Source organism: Leuciscus leuciscus, assembly GCF_965113295.1.
Source record: "Leuciscus leuciscus genome assembly, chromosome: 6".
Lineage (NCBI taxonomy): Eukaryota > Metazoa > Chordata > Actinopteri > Cypriniformes > Leuciscidae > Leuciscus > Leuciscus leuciscus.
Genome location: NC_138730.1, coordinates 43,026,182 through 43,045,194, shown reverse-complemented (window position 1 = coordinate 43,045,194; position 19,013 = coordinate 43,026,182). Strand labels below are relative to the sequence as shown.

At 43.0% G+C, this 19,013-nt stretch overlaps 1 protein-coding gene across 4 annotated transcripts; it reads right to left on the bottom strand.

Moving 5' to 3' along the window:
- Positions 1 to 280: 280 nt before the first annotated feature.
- Positions 281 to 18,477, bottom strand: spmap2 (sperm microtubule associated protein 2). Of its 4 annotated transcripts, none has more exons than XM_082173247.1 (7): positions 18,463 to 18,477; positions 16,734 to 17,529; positions 14,527 to 14,591; positions 14,237 to 14,303; positions 13,226 to 13,352; positions 3,305 to 3,467; positions 281 to 3,229 (listed from the first exon to the last, which is right to left on the bottom strand). In XM_082173247.1, exons 2-7 carry the CDS (start codon positions 16,793 to 16,795, stop codon positions 2,988 to 2,990), a joined length of 726 nt encoding a protein of 241 aa, XP_082029373.1. In that variant the 5' UTR covers positions 16,796 to 17,529; positions 18,463 to 18,477; the 3' UTR covers positions 281 to 2,987. The 4 variants fall into 4 exon arrangements, with proteins under 4 accessions (XP_082029373.1, XP_082029376.1, XP_082029374.1 ...); XM_082173250.1 differs by lacking the exon at positions 18,463 to 18,477 and having other exon boundaries at positions 16,734 to 16,877; positions 17,024 to 17,760; XM_082173248.1 differs by lacking the exon at positions 18,463 to 18,477 and having other exon boundaries at positions 16,734 to 16,877; positions 17,053 to 17,760.
- Between the last annotated feature and the right edge of the window lie 536 nt (positions 18,478 to 19,013).

Here is a 19,013-nt window from a genome sequence, read left to right as displayed (position 1 = left end):
CGCAGGGCAGCCAATAGGCGCACAAGCCGTCTCGCCTGTGTCTGCATGCTGCCGCAACGCGTTTTACATTATTTCAAAATTAAGGATAATTTTTTGGCTTCAGTATCTCGCGGAAAAGAGATTTTCCCCTAGCGTAGATTTACGCAGTACGAGAGTACCTCTCGTAAGAGAACGTGGTGGGGCGAGTGGCGTGGCTTGTCGGACATAGCAACAGTAGCTAAAGGGGGCGGGTCTTTGCGAACGACCAATTCAAAGTGCTTTGCAAAGCAAGGGAAATTAAAACAGATATAAAAGGAATTAAAAGAGATAAATGATACCGTTATAAAAATATGATAAATAGAATAAACTTCTCATCTGGCAAAACACCGGTGTATCTTATTTTGCATATAGTTTTACTCTTACACTGTGTCTGTGGTATTATAATAGGCCTACACTATTCGGCGCGCCTAAGAATTTCACTGGACGTCTCCGATGGACCCGATTTTCCCCTAAAATCGGACTGGAGGAGCTCTAGGACTGATCTCGGGTTCACTGTCCCATCAGTCCGCACCCCCCAAAAAACATTTGTATAGGCTACTGTATACTGAAGATTGTTTTCATAAATAAAAAAGTGAAACAATTTTTATTATGTAACAATAAACATTCCAAACAGTAGTACACTGTAATAAAGATAAAAGTGCGTTTTACAAGAAAATACAATTTCAGTTTTTCTACTCCAAAATCATGTTTAATTCACTCGGTTACATGCCTTTTCTTGTAATTATATGTGAAAATTACTAGAAATTAAATAGTAAATCACATGACCTCATAATGTGCATGCTTAATTCTGCAAGTCATGTCATCATTTTAGGATTAAAAAAAAGTAGCCTATTGTGCATTGCATTGTGGGATACAGCACAGTGTGCACTGTTGTACTGCACATTTTGGCAGTACAGGTCACAGATTCTATGCATACAGAATATTTGTATACTGTGCACACAGATACTGCAGAATGGCAGTAACATGGCAGAATATATGAATATGGAATATGATAAAGGTAGCCTGGGTTTGGACAAAGACCACAGAAAATGTCCACTATAAGGAGTCAAGGTTGGTGCTGTGGTTCAAAAAGATTGAATTCGCGCAAAGATGCACTTCATGTGTTTTTCATGTGAATAGAAAATGGATATAAATTCCTTTGCCTAAGTTTCCACGCCTTTTCCACATATCTAGCCAAACTATAAATTTCATTTTCAAATAGCCAGCTCAACATATGAGCTGGCTATTTACATACTATGATTTGGAATGTTGAAAGTCAATAACAGTGAGTTAATGGATACATTAAGTTATGATGAGTCATATGCGCAAAAGTTGTTGCTGTTTCTAGTAGTAGAATCCTGTTTGCTTTGACCTCATATTTGGTGTTAATGCATATGCTTTTAATGTGTTGTAGCCTGGAATATGTTCACATTTATATTGAGATACAATACATTGTATCGCTGTGTAAACGATTTAACTTTTCAACTAATATTTCTATACAAATGATTTCTGCGGTAGAAAACATTGTGGCACCAAGATAGGCTACTATGAAGAGGGCCCTTGGGTTGGCTTTAGCCCTAGGGCCCTATGTGTTCTTAATGCGGGCCTGCTTATGAGTCTGAGTTCTGTCACTTATTGGCTGGTTAAACAGGTTTTTTTCTCATGCATAAGCAGCATTTGGACGTAACATTGGAGGTATCTGTGTATATATAGCCTACGTGATTCTATATTGTGAAAGATTTTTCGGTTGCACTTTATTTTACACTTTATAATAGCCTACACTTTTATTTATAAATTGGAAAAGAGTCGGTTATGCAATATCAGTTTATCCAATGATTCGTTTTGATATTCAGCAAATTAATCAAAAACATATTGGGATTAGGCTTTAGCCTTGTCTGTGAAACCGGGGGAATATGTAGTTAGTTAATGGGCTACGGTTTATTTTAAGTTTGATACATTAGAATTTGATAAAGAGCTTTAAATTTGTAATATATGATAATTTATGGATTTTAATACTGACATATGACGGATGAACCATGGCCTACTGATGATCTTCATTCATTCTGTGATCTTTATCAGCGAACGCAGAACAGATAAATATAACCTATGACGGTTGCCTGAAGGCTTCAGATGTGCAGTAACATGTCATAGAGCACAACGTAATTTCCCTCAAATGAAGACATTCCATGTTAGCATGAAGTGCCTTCAAATTACAAGTCACCAATGCTGCATTTATTTAATCAAAAACAAACACACTAAAAATAAAAAATATTGTTAAATATTATTACATTTAAAAAAATAGTTAAAATTGTAACTTGATCAAAGCTGAATTTTCAGCATCATTACTCCAGTCTTCAGTGTCACATGATCCTTCAGATATCATTCTAATATGATGATTTGATGCTCAAGAAACATTTTCTGAGTATTATGTTAAAAACAGTTGAAAACTTTTGTAAAAAAAACAAAAAAAAACAAACTACTTTTAAGAATGCATTAAACTGATGAAATGTGACAGTAAAAACTCTTAGATTGTTTAAAAAAAACACGATTATCCACAAAAACATTAAATGGCAAAAACTGTTTTTAGCATTGATAATAAGCACCATTATTAATAATTAAGCACCAATAATAACTGATAATATCTGAGCAGCAAATCAGCATATTCGAATGATATCTGAAGGATCATGTGACACTGAAGACTGGAGTAATGACGCTGAAAATTCAGCTTTGATCACAGGAATAAATTACATTTTAAAATATATTCAAATAGAAAACAGTTATTTTAAACAGTAATAATATTTCACAATATTATACTTTTTTTAATAAATTTTTTTATCAAATAGATGCAGCCTGAGCGTAAGAGACTTCTTTCAAAAACATTAAAAAAAATCGTAATTATTCAAAACATTTGACTGGTAGATAAATGATAACAAACAAACCAGCCTCACTAAAGATGGAGGGACGATGGTTTATTGGCTTTTACATTTGCGTGGTAAGGGTAAAGACAGCTCAATGAGTCTGGGGGAGGCGGTGGCGGCCCGGGCGGCAGGACTGACCCGGTAGGGGTCGTACCCCTCAAACAGGGCCTGGCGTGTCTTGGGTCGAGCCAGCGTCTGCAGACTCTCGCTGGCTACAGCCTTCAGGACACGATCTGGAACCGGCCCAGACACCGGCCTGGAGAGAACGTGCTGTGCGGGAACCTGTTTAGGAGCTGAGAGTGGGAAACATGAGAGATGAACAGAAAATGACTATTCAAAGCTCTCCAAACATGGTGATATGGACTCACAGGCCAGCTGCAGTATTCGTGAGGAGGGTGGGGTGGGGATGCCAAACGCGTGGGTGCTTGACTCCACACTGGGTGCTTCAGTCAACACCATCTTCGCTCGCTTTGGTTGAGCTAAATGGCATATCCTAGGACTCGGCTTGGCCGTTTTAACCGCAACACTCAGCTGTAAAGGCACAATAATCCAGATCTGCCATGTGTCATGCAATAAACCGTGAACACATTCTGCAGAATGTGCTTGAGGGCTTGTGATTCAACACTTTAAAACTGTAACGCAGAGCAACACACCTATTAACTGAAAGAAACAAGGAGAGCACTGGCAAACATTAGAAGATCTGGTGGTCTAATTTCTGGAGTTAGTTAACCCAAAAATGAAAATTATCCCATAATTTACTCACCCTTAAGCCATCCTATTTTTATATGACTTTCTTCTTTCAGCCAAACACAATGTGGAATTATATTGAAAAATATCCTGGCTAGTCCAAGCTTTATAATGGGAGTGAGTATAGCCTGAGATTTTGAAGCCCAAAAAAAGTGCATCCATCCATCATAAAAGTAATCCATACGGCTTCAGAGGGTTAATAAAGGTCTTCCGAAGCGAAGCGATGCGTTTTTGTAAGAAAAATAAAGGATTTTTTATTTAGTTTTAAATATAGGATTAATACATGCTATTTTTTTTTTTAAATATAGGATTAATTCATGCTATTTTTTTTTACCTAACTCCGATTGTGTTTGGCTGAAAAAGGAAAGTCACGTACACCTAGGATGGCTTGATGGTGACTAAATTATGGGATAACTTTCATTTTTGGGTGAATTAACCCATTAAAGAGGACCTATTATGCTTTTTTTGTGTGTGTGTGTGTGTAATGTTGCTGTTTGAGCATGAAAAAGGTCTGCAAAGTTAAAAAGCAGAAAGTCCCTCTAGCGGGAGTTATTCTCTATATCAGTGTCAGTGTTTCTGAACTCCCTGAAACGCCTCCATTGTATAGTCTTGAGGTGTCACAATATTTGGCCTTGAGGTGTCACAACGAACATGTCACAATATTCCTCATTTAAATAATTCCCACCAAAGGCATACACACACACACACACACACACACACACACACACACACACACACACACACACACACACACACACACACACACACACACACACACACACACACACACACACACACACACACACACGCACACACACAATTCTAGTAGACCCCAAAAACAAAATCAAGATTTTTTTAAAAGGGCGTAATAGATCCCCTTCAACTACACCTTAAGTTCTAACATGCCCGTGTCATTTTGAACTCGAAGACTTGGGCGATCACTTCCCATGTTCATACTTGGAGCTTTTAGTAAGACTTTTTTAGTAAGAGTTACAGTACATTATTGGGACATACCAAATCATAACTTTCATTGCTCAGATATCTTTAATTTATATATTCACAGCCATCCAGCTACATTTACTAAATCACAGAGTCCAGGTGCTTGATGAATGTAGGATTTTTTCCTGTGTCGTCAATATATTTCATACTGAGACAGGAAGGCGGGGTGGCAGACACTGAAGGGATTGTCCCAATTTTAAAATAGTTCATAGTTTTTAATTAAACTCATGCATGGACCAAAATGTGCCTATAAAGCAAACACACCAGCACACTTTCAAAGTATACTAGAAACGGTATAATACAGTATGAGTTTGGGAAAATGCTTCTATTTTGAATTACTTATAATTTCATTTCATTCTTTTAAGTAATTGATAAATAATATTTAAATAATACTTTCCCCATTACATTTACAATTCACTATAGATCTAAGCATTCATTTCTTAAAAACACTTTACTGTTAGGTTTAATTTGTTAACATTGGTTACCTAGTTGAATTAACAATAAAAAACACTTATTAATCTTAGTTAGTTAATTTCAACATTTACATTAGGCTACTAAAATCAAAAGTTGTACCTGTTAATATTTTAATGGACCTGAGCTAACATGAATGAACAATAACATTTTGTATTAACAAATGTTAACAAAGATTCATAAATACTGTAACAAATGTATTGCTCATTGTTGGTTAATATTAAGTAATGCATTTACTTGCATTAACTAATGGAACCATATTTTAAAGCAATACCAAAAATCTTAAAGTGCATGTACTGGTTCTTTAAAGAACACAGAAACCAATATAGTCCAATATTAAATTCTCTAAAAAATATTTTTGGATTATAGTGTGGGTTGTGATTGTATTTAGTCATGTGGTAAAAAGGGTTCAAAGTTTTCCTCCAGAGAGGTGAATAACACTCATTTGTAACCACTCATATAAAGGTTACAAACTAGTTATTGAGGGGAAAACCACTTTTTTATCCATCTTGATACTACTATGCCATTTTATAATAACTAATATGCTTTAGTTTACATTACAGGCATAATGGAATCTAATGCATATTAGATATGAAAGTCATTTGAACAATTCAGAACGTCAGTGGAGATAGTTCGTCATAACATCGTAATATACATCATATCACCCGCTATATTGCTAAATGTACCCGATTTTTCATATCAACAGAAAATATACTGTGAGAACCTGGCTTCTCTTGAGACCCCACTGCTTCACAGCGGATAATGATATGCTAAAGCCCGCCGGTTCGTCGACCTGATTGGTTACAAGGTCCAGATGTCAGAAACACCAGCGATTTCAAACCGCGTTTTTGAGACTGTCTTTTTTTCACTGCAGTTTTAAGGAGAAAACACCCACACACTGAATTTGCACATAAGCATATTAAAAACCACATAGACATATAAACAACATTAAAAACGTACTCGGTTACTAACGTAACCTCGGTTCTCTCTAGAAGAGGGACCGAGTACTGCGTAAGATATCTTACGCTAGGGGAAAATCCTTTTTCCGCGAGATATTGAAGCCAAAAATTATCCTTAATTTTGTTATAATGCAAAACGCGTTGCAGCAGCAATGCAGACATAGGCGAGACAGCTCGCGCGCCTATTGGCTGCTCTGCGGCAACTGCAGCAGCCTATCGAGCGAGGCCTGGCGTGACGTCAGACCCAATCAGGGCACTTCGCGCCCGCTACGTCACGTCCCGCCGAAATGGGCGTGGTCTAGGCCTATAAATATCGCTCGCAGGCAGCTATTATCTGGTTTTTCATCATCGAAGCAACCAGAGCGTGTGCATGCACGGCAAGATACGCAGTACTCGGTCCCTCTTCTAGAGAGAACCGAGGTTACGTTAGTAACCGAGTACGTTCTCTTACGAGAGGTCTCTCGTACTGCGTAAGATATCTTACGCTAGGGGACCCAGTGTAAAACGCCGTGCGTGCTGAGATCTGACACCAAAGACCCAAGGGCGAAAAGCCCGGGGTACATATAGTGCACAATCACTCAGTGAACTCACAGAGAGTCCGGGAGAAGGAGGGGTGCAGCCTCACTTTCCACATAGAGTAGCGTCGAAGGGACGCAAATTTCATCATACAGACAGGGCGGGGTACGGCCTGAACTGATGGAAAAAATGTGGGTCTTACACAGTTTGCCCAGCTTTAAACTGTCGAAAATTGAGCTGTGCTCAGTAAACGCAGCATTCTGAGCTGAACGCATCAGGTCAGATAATACTGGTAGTCTAGACCGACAGCAGCCTGGCCTGCAGGGCGGGAACCTCTAGGTTATAGAACCTTATAAATGTAGACGGGGAGGCCCAGCCTGCCGCCATACAAATATCTTGCAAGGCAATCCCACTCGACCAAGCCCACGAAGAGGGCTTGGTCGAGTGGGATTCCACAAGCCCTCCACAAGAGGCCATGCCATGTCTTGCGCATTCCACAAGAGGCCATGCCTCTTGTGGAATGCGCTCTGACACCCAAAGGGCACTGCATGCCCTTGGAGGCGTATGCCAGCGCTATAGCATCAACTATCCATCTGGATAGGCTCTGTTTCGACGCGGCTAGTCCCTTAGAACGTCCGCTAAACGAAACAAAGAGCTGTTCCGTCTGTCTGAAAACAGACGAGCGAGACACATAAGCTCGTAATGCCCTGACTGGGCAAAGGAGGCTCGCGTCTCTTTCCTCATCAGGGACCGGTAGGGCTGACAGAGAGATAATCTGCGCCCTAAACGGTGTGTTGAGGGATTTTGGAACATAACCGTGCTTAGGTTTGAGTATAACTTTTGAGTCATTGGGCCCAAACTCCATGCACGCCGCGCTCACAGAGAGAGCGTGCAGATCCCCTATGCGCTTCACCGAAGCGAGAGCCAGCAAAAACACCGTTTTGAAAGACAGGTGTTTCAAATCGATTGACTGTAAAGGCTCAAATGGCGCACCTTTCATGGCTTCCAGAACCGTAGAAAGGTCCCATACGGGGACTGAGGGAGGTCTGGGAGGATTCAGTCTCCTAGCTCCTTTAAGGAAGCGGATGACTAAATCGTTCCTTCCTATTGACTGACCAAGCGTTGTTTCTGAGAACGCTGCTATAGCCGCCACATAAACTTTGAGCGTGGAGGGGGCCCTGCCCCCATCCAACAGCTCTTGTAGGAAGGAAAGCACCTCCGTCACATCACAATTTGTGGGTGACACACCACGGGCTGTGCACCAGCCCGAAAACACTGACCATTTCGAAGAATAGAGTCGTCTTGTAGACGGAGCTCTAGCCTGCGTGATCGTGTTTAATACTCCTTTAGGGAGTCCAACATGTACCCGTTGATGGCCCAGACATGAAGGGACCATAGATCCGGGTGAGGATGCCAGATCGAGCCGCGGGCCTGTGAGAGGAGATCTCTCCTCACTGGTACTGGCCACGGGGCAGTACTTGCTAACTGCATCACGGCTGGGAACCAAGGTTGGTTTTTCCAGAGCGGTGCTACCAGCAGTACTGAGCATCCTTCTTCCCTGATCCGTTCTATCACCTGAGGCAGGAGAGAGACGGGGGGAAAAGCATAGAGCAGGCGGCGGGGCCACACATGGGCCAGCGCGCTCCTGCTCTTGGAGAAAAATTCTTGACAGTGAGCGTTTTCTTGAGACGCAAACAGGTCCACTTCCGCTCTGCCGAATTTCTTCCACAGCAGTTGGACTGTCTGTGGGTGTAGGGACCATTCGCCTGCCGGAACGTTGTTCCTGGACAGTCTGTCTGGTCCTATATTCATGATCCCTGGCACGTGCGCTGCTCTGAGCGAGCGCAGGTTGCACTGAGCCCATACCAGGAGGCGTTCTGCCAGCCTGTACAGTTTCTCGGATCTGATGCCGCCCTGGCGATTTATGTAGGATACCACAGACATGTTGTCCGAGCGGACCAAGACGTGGTGACCTTTTATTTGGGGACAAAAACGCGTCAGCGCGTTGTCTACTGCCAGCATTTCGAGGCAGTTTATGTGCAGGAGCTTCTCCCGTTCTGACCACTGGCCGAAGAACGGTCTGCCCTCGAGCAGCGCTCCCCATCCCGAGGTGGACGCGTCCGTGGACACCACTTTCACCCTCGAGGAAGTCCCCAGGCTTACACCTGATTGGTACCAGTCGTTCGCTTTCCAGGGTTTCAGCGCTGTAACGCATTTCTGATTGACCCTGAGGCGAAGCAAACCGGGTGCCCACGCTTTGCGTGGGACTCGCGCTTTCAGCCAAAACTGCAGCGGGCGCATGCGGAGCAGACCCAGCTGGAGTACTGACGATGCTGAGGCCATGAGACCTAGCATCTTCTGAAATCTTTTGAGCGGGACAGACGCGCCGCAGCGAAAAGAGTTCGCTGTGCGTCAAATGTCTACCGCGCGCCGTTGTGATAGTCGCGCTATCATGGATAGTGAGTCCAGTTCTGTGCCCAGGAAAGATATTTTCTGACTGGGTGACAGGGAGCTCTTCGCCCAATTGACACTCAGACCCAAATCCTCGAGGTGATCGAGTAAAATGGTCGTGTGTTCTATGAGCACTGCGCGAGATTGCGCTAGAATCAGCCAATCGTCCAAATAATTCAGCACTCGTATGCCTCTCATTCTGAGGGGTGCGAGCGCCGCGTCCATGCACTTCGTAAATGTACGGGGTGCTAGGGACAAGCCGAACGGCAGGACTGTGTACTGATATGCCTGGCCCTCGAAGGCGAATCTCAAAAATCGCCTGTGACGTGACGCTATCTGTATTTGAAAATACGCGTCTTTCAGATCTATTGACACAAACCAATCTCCTTGGCGAATCTGCACAAGGATTCGCCTGGTCGTGAGCATCCTGAACTGTCGCTTCACAAGCACTTTGTTCAGTTGCCTTAGATCTAGTATGGGTCTGAGACCCCCGTCTTTTTTCGGTACCAGGAAGTATCTGCTGTATAGCCCTCCTTCGCTCTGATCTTGAGAGAGGGGTTCTATGGCCCCTTTTCTCAATAGTTTCGTCACTTCGGCTCGAAGTAGATGTGCTACTTCTGTTTTTACCGTGGTCTCGACGCGCGCCACATAGCGGCGAGGGCGTCGGCGAAACTGCAGCGAATAGCCTCTTTTTATAATGTTCAGCACCCACTTCGAAACCCCGGGCAGCTTTGCCCATGCGTCTGCATGGATAGCTAGGGGTCGAATACGAAGCGCGCTCCGCTCGCTCAGCGATGGAGAAGCTTCTGTGTGCTGTAACACAAGCGTGTCGCTCGTGACATTTGAGGCATGGGGCGCGCTGATGACAGCGGGCAGATTGCCCGCGCTCGACTCCTCTACGGTGGTTAACCGCGAGGGGGAGGGCTGGGCGGTTCCCGTGGGAACTGTCATGTCTATGTGTGGATGTGGGCGCGGGACAGCGGGCACATTTATCACACCGAAAACATCGTTCGCTTGCGTGAAGCGAGTGCACGTTGGTTTCGTTTTTACAGAAACCGTGAGACATGCGTAACGTGGTGTTAGTGGGCACTGGGTAGTGGGCACATTCACCATGTTTGAAGCGCAACCGACCTGAGTCGGTTTTATGTGCGCGAGCCCTGTGTGACAGGCTGTGCTTATGTGTAGGGATGGGCACTGGGCAGTGGGCATTCTTACTACACACGAAACACCATCGGCCGTGGCCGGGACACCAGAAAATACGCTCTTTTGGGGATTTATCTGGGTAGCCGTGAAAACGGCATTTGTGTGCAGGCAAGCGGGTGACAGAACCGACTTGTTGGCTGCAGAAAACACTGGAACAGTCACATTTTCTGGAACTGGACGAGCGAATAGCTTTGGTGTGAGTCCGGCCGCAGCGGGACTGGAACACCGTCGTTTTCCTAGCTGTGCTAGGACGACTTCGGGGCCTCGGGCTTCACCGTAACCTTAGGTCGCGGGCCGCGTCCTGCGGGGCGGCGACCGGATGAGCGGGAGCGCGGTCTCGCGCTTCTGGCCTGGCGGCGCTGTGAAGTGGAGGCAGTGGACGGTGGCTGTGGCTGTGAGCTCTGAGCAGACGGTTTCGCACGGCCTGCTGCAGAGCTGGAGCGCTTCGGGAGGAAGTGCTTCATAGCCTGAGACGCTTTCTGTACCTCTGCGAATCTCTCCGCGAAATCTTTGACGGAGGATCCGAAGAGGCCTGCGGCGGAAAGCGGGGCGTCGAGGAACGCGGTGCGCTCAGACTCGGCCATTTCCGAGAGCGTCAGCCATAGATGTCTCTCAGACACGGTGAGAGAAGCCATAGTCCGTCCAATGGCTTGCGCTGCGGACTTAGTAGCACGAAGGGCGAGGTCCGTGGCACTCCTTAAGTCCGGCACGCAGATCGCGTCAGGTCCTTCCTCATCCAGCTTACGGAGGAGATCGGCCTGGAAGATCTGGAGCGTTGCCATGGTATGCAACGCTGACGCAGCTTGCCCGGCGGCGGAGAAAGCGCGGTGGAGCAAGCTCGACGTCGTGCGGCAAGCTTTAGAGGGTAGGGCCGGCTTAGCGCGCCGTCCAGCGGAGGGCGGGCATAAGTGGGCCGCTATCGCCTCTTCAACCGGCGGCAGCGAGAGGTATCCTTTGTTCTTGGCATCGTCAACAGCGGAGAATGCCAAAGAAACAGCAGGACGCACTCTAGCAGAATAGGGGGCGCTCGAGGACTTGGCGACTTCTTCGTGTAACTCAGGAAGAAAGGGCGCCGGCCTGGACACAGGTGAAGCGCGCTCCCCAGGCAGGAAAAATCCATCCAGCCGGTTGTGAGCGGGCTGCTCAGGCGAAGACCACTCGAGGCCGAGGCTCGCCGCGGCCTGTGCGAGTACTCGCATGAGTTCCGTCTCTATGGAAGCTCTCTTGCCTGACGAAGTGCGGGCAGGGGGCGCGGGGTCCTCAGAGCCCGCCCAATCCTCACTGCCTGACGCCAGGATAGAGCAGGAATCATCCTCTCCCAGCAGGGCTTCCTCATCCGCGATATCAACGGAAGCGGCGGCAGACGGCGGCCGCTGTCCGTCAGGAAGCGAAATAGAAGAAGCCGGGGAAGCAAGCGGGCGAACCGGCGAGCTTTGGCGGCTGAGGGAGGGTTCCGGGGCCCGCTGGGCACGGCGCTTTTTACGGCGCGACGCCGCGGCGGGCGGGGGAGCAGTCTCGGTGAAGACGGCTAGGCGAGTCCTCAGAGTCGCCATTGCCATCAGCTCGTAGTGAGGGCATCCGCCGTCAGCGAGCGCGAGAGCTGCATGTTCCTCACCCAGGCAGGAAACGCAGATCACGTGGCGGTCCCCGTCGCTGAGTGTGGCTCTGCACGAGCCGCAGGAAGGCATCTTTAAAAAGACGCTAGCTCTTTTAGAAATGTGTGTCGCAGCGGCGACACACACACACAGAAATACAGTGTAATAAAAGAGAAGGATATAAGCGCCGGAAAGCGCAGCAGGAAGGCAGGAAGGCGGCGCGGCCAGCGACTTCAGTGACTCGTCCCGCTGAAGGTGCTCTCTCTCGACGGCGCGGCTCCTAACCCAGCTCCAGCGATGCGTGTGCTTCGCTTGAAGGATGAAAAATCAGATAATAGCTGCCTGCGAGCGATATTTATAGGCCTAGACCACGCCCATTTCGGCGGGACGTGACGTAGCGGGCGCGAAGTGCCCTGATTGGGTCTGACGTCACGCCAGGCCTCGCTCGATAGGCTGCTGCAGTTGCCGCAGAGCAGCCAATAGGCGCGCGAGCTGTCTCGCCTATGTCTGCATTGCTGCTGCAACGCGTTTTGCATTATAACAAAATTAAGGATAATTTTTGGCTTCAATATCTCGCGGAAAAAGGATTTTCCCCTAGCGTAAGATATCTTACGCAGTACGAGAGACCTCTCGTAAGAGAACTTGATTTTCACTTTAACTAAAGCATTATTATTATGAATCATCCTTGCAGAACTGCTTCAGCTCAGTGGCATTTGTAGGATTTCTCACGCATGAAGATTGCATGCTTGAAAACTTGCAAACAAAAGAAACATGCACCAAACTTTGTGTACATTTTACCACCAGACTCTAAATACTAAACACAAACCAAAGGATAATCTGACAAAAATAAAATGTTAAAATGTGCACAAGCTCAGGCATTAAAGGTAGGGTAGGCAATTTCGGAGAGGCTAGCGATAGCAAGCTAGCTTTGAAAGCATGAGATCCCACCCTCCCCTCCAGAGCGTCTCCAAAGCCACGCCTCCTTCAAAACACATGAACACACGGATCACGCTGATGAACTGTGATGTCGTCTTGAGAGAGCAGGTGCACGGAGGAATGGAAATACATAAGTTATGTTGACAGGCAGGTATGATATCGTGTCATAGCGTTCGGACCAAATACAATGATTGGATGAAAATGTTTCGGTCCTGAGACTTTCACAAAACAATTTTGTTTTTATATTTATACCACTTCTATGAATGATTGCTAACAGGATGTGAAGAAAGTTTCAACCAATTTAACCTATTTAATATCTTGTCTAAAAGTTTAATAAACTATTCCATTTCAGTAAATAATTTTAGGAGTGCAGGCCTGATCTGAAATTGTAAGATGTAGTGTTTTTACTCACAGGAGCCAGAAGGGGGCGATCAGGCTGCCATCCATCAACAGGCACACGAGGGGAAGCCAGTGAACACACTCTCTGAGAAGGACATGCTTTTAGCGCTGCTTCACTAACCATCCACTCCGGGGACCTTCTGTGAGGACAGACATGTGAGCAATGTTAAGGATAGCATACTACCATAATACTATTTCTACAGTACACTGTGCAGAGTATGCAAAAATAAAAGGTCAAGTAGCACTCGACCTTCCTTTTCATGTGAAAATGTCTGTTGCTGCATTACGTTTTCTGTTTCACATTATATTTTTCTATCACTATATCATTAAATCACATTTAGTACTGCCATGAATCGTGATCATGATCTTCTAGCTTCTTTCTTTTCTTCAAATCAACTAGACGACACCCGAGAGAGCTGGATTCATATTTGCTTATTAACTAATTACAGATGCGCTCATCAGTTGAGAACGCAGCCAATAAAAGCCCTGTGATGAGCTTTGAGACTTGAGTTTAGCGTTTGAATGGAACCAAGAGGACAGAGAGCGGGAGAGAGCAGTTATTGCACGAAGACGTCAGTTGTTTTACTGTCTGCGTTATTAAACTCTAAACGGAAACTGAAATTATGAGATAAGCATCCTGGGATATTTTGGAGGTGAAATTACTGTCTGTGTCCTTTAATGATGATGAAATGGAATGAATATGAGCTTAACTCTCATCGGTTGCATATACACATGAATGAAGGCGGAGGTGTATGCATAAATGCAAAAAATAAAAATAAACTGTTATTAATATTAATACATGCATATATTCCTATAATTTAACATTTGTTAGTACTGTATATTGTATAACAGGAGAATCTTATTATACTGAATTGGATTTAATATTGAATTGAATTACATTATATTGAAATGGCTTGTTATGCAAATGGAGTTAAAATGCATTTATACAGCCCTGTGCGTTGACTATTTCTTTAAGAACTGTAGCTTTACATTAAGTATTTTTAATGGAAATAACATCAGTCACCTGCTATCCTTAAAGAAACGGCTTGATTGTTTGCCCTGGGCGAGCTTCTCCAAGCGAGGAGTCAGTTCTGTGGAGACAATCTCAATTACCTTTTTAAATGAATATCTTTACTGAAAATATTTTCAATCACATTGTAAACTTTCACACTGTAAAGAAAAAAAAAAGTCCTATACTTTAACTTTTTAAGTAAAGCAAAAGAGGTGCCAGATTTGCAACCTCGCATTCATTAAAATCATGTTAACATTTTCATAATGCTTCAAGGCGTTCGGTAAATGAAGTGATTGTCATACCAAAGGCAGTTGTGGAGATGTTCTTTGACCTGGTTGGTAGTTCATCAAGCCAGTATACTGAGCGCCTGTTGTGATATTAAAAGAATACAAAATAATTCATTATTGCAGAAAAACACAAAGATAAGGTGAATTGAACACATTTAGCTGCTGTATTTCATCATATACTCTCAAGAATCAAGGTATTTGCAGTGATGGCTCCATGAAGAACATTTAACATCCTTGAAACCTGTCCAATGCACAAACATTTCTTTATAGTGGAAAAAAGTTCTTTAGATTACTAAAATGTTCTTCACACTAAGAAAAAGTGGTTATTTTATGAACTGTTCACTGAAAGGTTCTTTGAAAAACCTTTCTTTTTAAAGATGTACATTTCCAAAACTATTGTTGGGGTCAGTGTCACTGCAGTGTTATAACAGGAATGCGGCAGAGACGAGTTCATGTGAAAGCATGAATAATTCATAAAAGGAAGCCGAAGTTATGTGCTGCAGTCTGAATGAGTCAAAGAGCCCCCTTGTGGGCAAACATGCCAGTTCGTTTAAAAACTAGGTCAAGCACAGACAGAGGTTTTGCCCATGTGAGAGAATGGCAGTCTTTATTTTCCTGGGACACAGCAGTTCAGTTCTGTCCTCTGTAGAGGATGATGCCACATACTGAAGTCCTTGTATGTCTTGTATATCTATATTTTCGAATGACATTCAAAGCAGAGTAAGATGTTCTTTACATATTCTGAATTATTACTCATTATTTATCTATATATAAATATATGGTGGTGGCGCAATGGATAAGACACATGCCTTTGGTGTGAGAGACCCGGGTTCGAATCCACTGTGAGACACCAATGTGTCCCTGAGCAAGACACTTAACCCCTAGTTGCTCCAGAGGCGTGCGACCTCTGACATATATAGCAATTGTAAGTCGCTTTGGATAAAAGCGTCAGCTAAATGAATAAAATGTAAAAAATGTAAAAAATATGGTAACTATTAACTATGACTTTTGCCTCAGTAAACTCCTAATTACTGCTTATTAATAGTTAGTAGTAGTTAAAGTTTAGGTATTGGGTAGGATTAAGGGATGTAGAATATGGTCATGCAGAATAATATGTGCTTTATAATTAATTACTAATGAACAGCCAATATGCATGGTAATAGCAATGGACCTTAAACTAAAGTGTTAGAAATATTTTTTTTTTTTCTCTGGCCCATCTTTGACTTGCTTTTCTTCGATTAATCCATATTCTGTCTCTGAGTTAATCTTGAAACTCTTCATCTTGTTGACTTGACCCCACATCTACTTCTCTCCTGAAATTCTGCCACTCTGTCATCTTTGCACCTGTTTCTTACTTCATTGATACATCTCTTACCTTTGCTTCATTTCCTCTGCCACTCAAAACTGCTGCAGTTTCCCCAGTTCTCAAGAACTGAATACTCAACCTCTGCCTTGATTTACTTATTTCTCGCTTCTCGGATGTGGGTGTTGCTCTTTCTTGGTTTTCTTCCTATCTCTCTGATATAGGCTACAATTTTACATTTCAATGCGGGATTTTAGACCTCAGACTATCCCTCTGAAGCGAGGTGCCCCCCAGGGAACCATTCTAGGTCCATTACTATTCATCATTTACATATACTACCTCATACATGGTTTTATCATTAGCTGATGACATCCAGATATACACAATGTGCAAGCCTGCTTTATCTACTCAAATTGATCATATATCCACTTGTGAGAATGAAATGAGAATGGTTCAACTCCAGCTCTCTGAAACTAAATATGGACAAGCCTGATATCATTATTACTGGAACCCCAGCACTTACAAGCAAAATTCCTACTGACTTTGCCTGTGAGATTGCTACTCTAACCAAACCATTCAGTACTGTAAAACAAATCTGTTATTTTTGATTCCTCTCTCACATTTGAGGCTCATATGAACTACCACCAAATCTGCTTTCTTATGTCACATTGCCCATTATTGCTAATAATGTATAGGCTACTATATACATATATAATGTATGTATGTAGGCTACTATATATTTATCAAAACATTTATGTTGCCTATATTCACACAAATTGAGTGATAAGAAAATTGTAAACATTTATTTGTCAAGTAAATGATGTTATTTGGAAACTTGGCACCGGGATGTTGTAATCACACGTCCATATATAGGAAAACCCCGCTGTTGATCTATATAAATTGGGATGTGCTGGTGTACCTGTCTGGGAATCTGAGCAGGTTTGGTTTGGGCAGCGCGAGGCGGTCTGTGCGCGTGGCCATGGTGAAGCGCGTTCCTGCTCACTAAACACAACAGCTTACAGTAGTTATAGCCGAACTCCGGAACAGAAACTTGTGCTTTAACCTGTATAAATATATGAAAACATACCAAATATATCTGCATACACATGTAGGCTAACTGAAGAAAAATAAAGTGAATGTTGGTATTAACCAACATATGCACATAAATTCGAATGTAAAAAAACAAAAACAAAGCGAAAGAAGCCTAACCTACAACTTCAGACAATACCGTTAAATACCGTTTAAAGGTTGTTTTATTAGATGAACAGAAGCTTCCACAACTCACTCATCACCGGTCCAAGCGTCAGTGGCGCGTTACGTGTCACCATAGCGACCGGTGACGCGAGGACGCTCTGTCTACCCGGATCTTCATTTAAATGCGTTGGGAAAAAAATCTTAAACTTCGTACGTAACATATGGAGAGGTTTAAAGTCATTTTCTGTAGGAGACAGATGTTATTACAAGGCCATTAGGAAGGACATTTCAAATCCCGTGTCAAGAATAGATTCTCTCTCGATTACTCACTTGTTTTCATGTTTTATGGGGACTTTCCATAGACATCATAACTATAGTGTACAAACTGTATATTCAATCCCCTTACTCTAACCCTGACCCTAAACCTACTGAGAACTTTCTGCATTTTTACATTTTCAAAACACTTGTTACTCATGGGGACCAAAAAAAATCCCCATTTATTAGTCAAAATTCTCTCAACACTTTTTACTCATGGGGACCATGACTCCCTCCTCACACCTGCCTCCATTTTGTTATTTGCAATACTATAATGTTCATTTGCACTGCTGACTGTTATTATAGTAACAACTGTTTACATATGCATCTTGCACTAGTACTACCTTGACTGGAATATGCTCAATTTGCACTGCCGACTGTTTATTTACAGTACCGACTGTTTACATTTGCAATACCGTACTTTAACTGTAATATGCAATTACTTTCCACTGCACTTTTACTCGGATAGCTTCTGTCCAAACTTTATTTTCACTACTTTAAATCCATTGTTATACTGCTCATTTTAGCCTAACTTATACATTGTAAAATTCTGTTTATAGTAATATAGCCATCTGTATATTATGCTCACATTCTGTTTATAGTACAGCCATCTGTATATATATTCATAGTACATATCTATCTGTAAAAATTCTGTTTATAGTAATAGCCATCTGTATATTATATTCAGTACATATCTATCTGTAAAAATTCTGTTTATAGTAACAGCCATCTGTATATTATATTCAGTACATATCTAGCTGTAAAAATTCTGTTTATAGTAACAGCCATCTGTATATTATATTCAGTACATATCTAGCTGTAAAAATTCTGTTTATAGTAACAGCCATCTGTATATTATATTCAGTACATATCTATCTGTAAATTCTGTTCACAGTAATAGTTATCTGTATATTATATTCATAGGACAAATCTATCTGTACATTTTTGTTTATAATAGTATTCAACTCTATATTTATGCAGTACATATCCATGTCCTGCACTTATGGAACCACTGTATATCCTGCACTTGCTGCTATTGCACTTCTGGTTAGACCTAAACTGCATTTCGCTGCCTTGTACCTGTACTTGTGTAATGACAATAAAGTTGAATCTAATCAAATAAAAATGTACTGGTATACCTTTGTGGGAGACAACGAATGAGTCCCCATGAGTAAAAAACACACACACACACACATACTGGTATACCTTTGTGGGAGACAACGAATGAGTCCCCATGAGTAAAAAACACACACACACACACACACACACACACACACACACACACACACACACACACACACACACACACACACACACACACACACACACACACACACACACACACACACACACACACACACACACACACACACACACACACACACACACACACACACACACACACACACACACACACACACACACACACACACACACACACACACACACACACACGACAAATATAGGGTATAATGTAGTTGCCTAAATCACGCATACACATTATAGCCTACAAATATACATAGCCTGCCTTGTCCTGGAAATACAATTCAACCTAACAGTTCAAATCAACCTTAATTATATTCTCATCCCTGGCCTGAATTAATGCTAGTGTGGTTTTACTGTGTTCATAACACATACAAAAAATATGATTATATTACAGTTTCAATTTGGACAAAGTTGTGAGGTGAAA

Excerpts from the sequence above, each read along its gene's own strand:
- spmap2 (XM_082173247.1), bottom strand. The coding sequence starts at position 16,795 with ATGGCCACGCGCACAGACCGCCTCGCGCTGCCCAAACCAAACCTGCTC. Across the intron at positions 14,304-14,526 it reads CATCTCCACAACTGCCTTTG|AACTGACTCCTCGCTTGGAG; the intron begins GTATGACAATCA and ends TTGTCTCCACAG. Across the intron at positions 3,468-13,225 it reads ATCGCCCCCTTCTGGCTCCT|CTGAGTGTTGCGGTTAAAAC; the intron begins GTGAGTAAAAAC and ends GTGCCTTTACAG.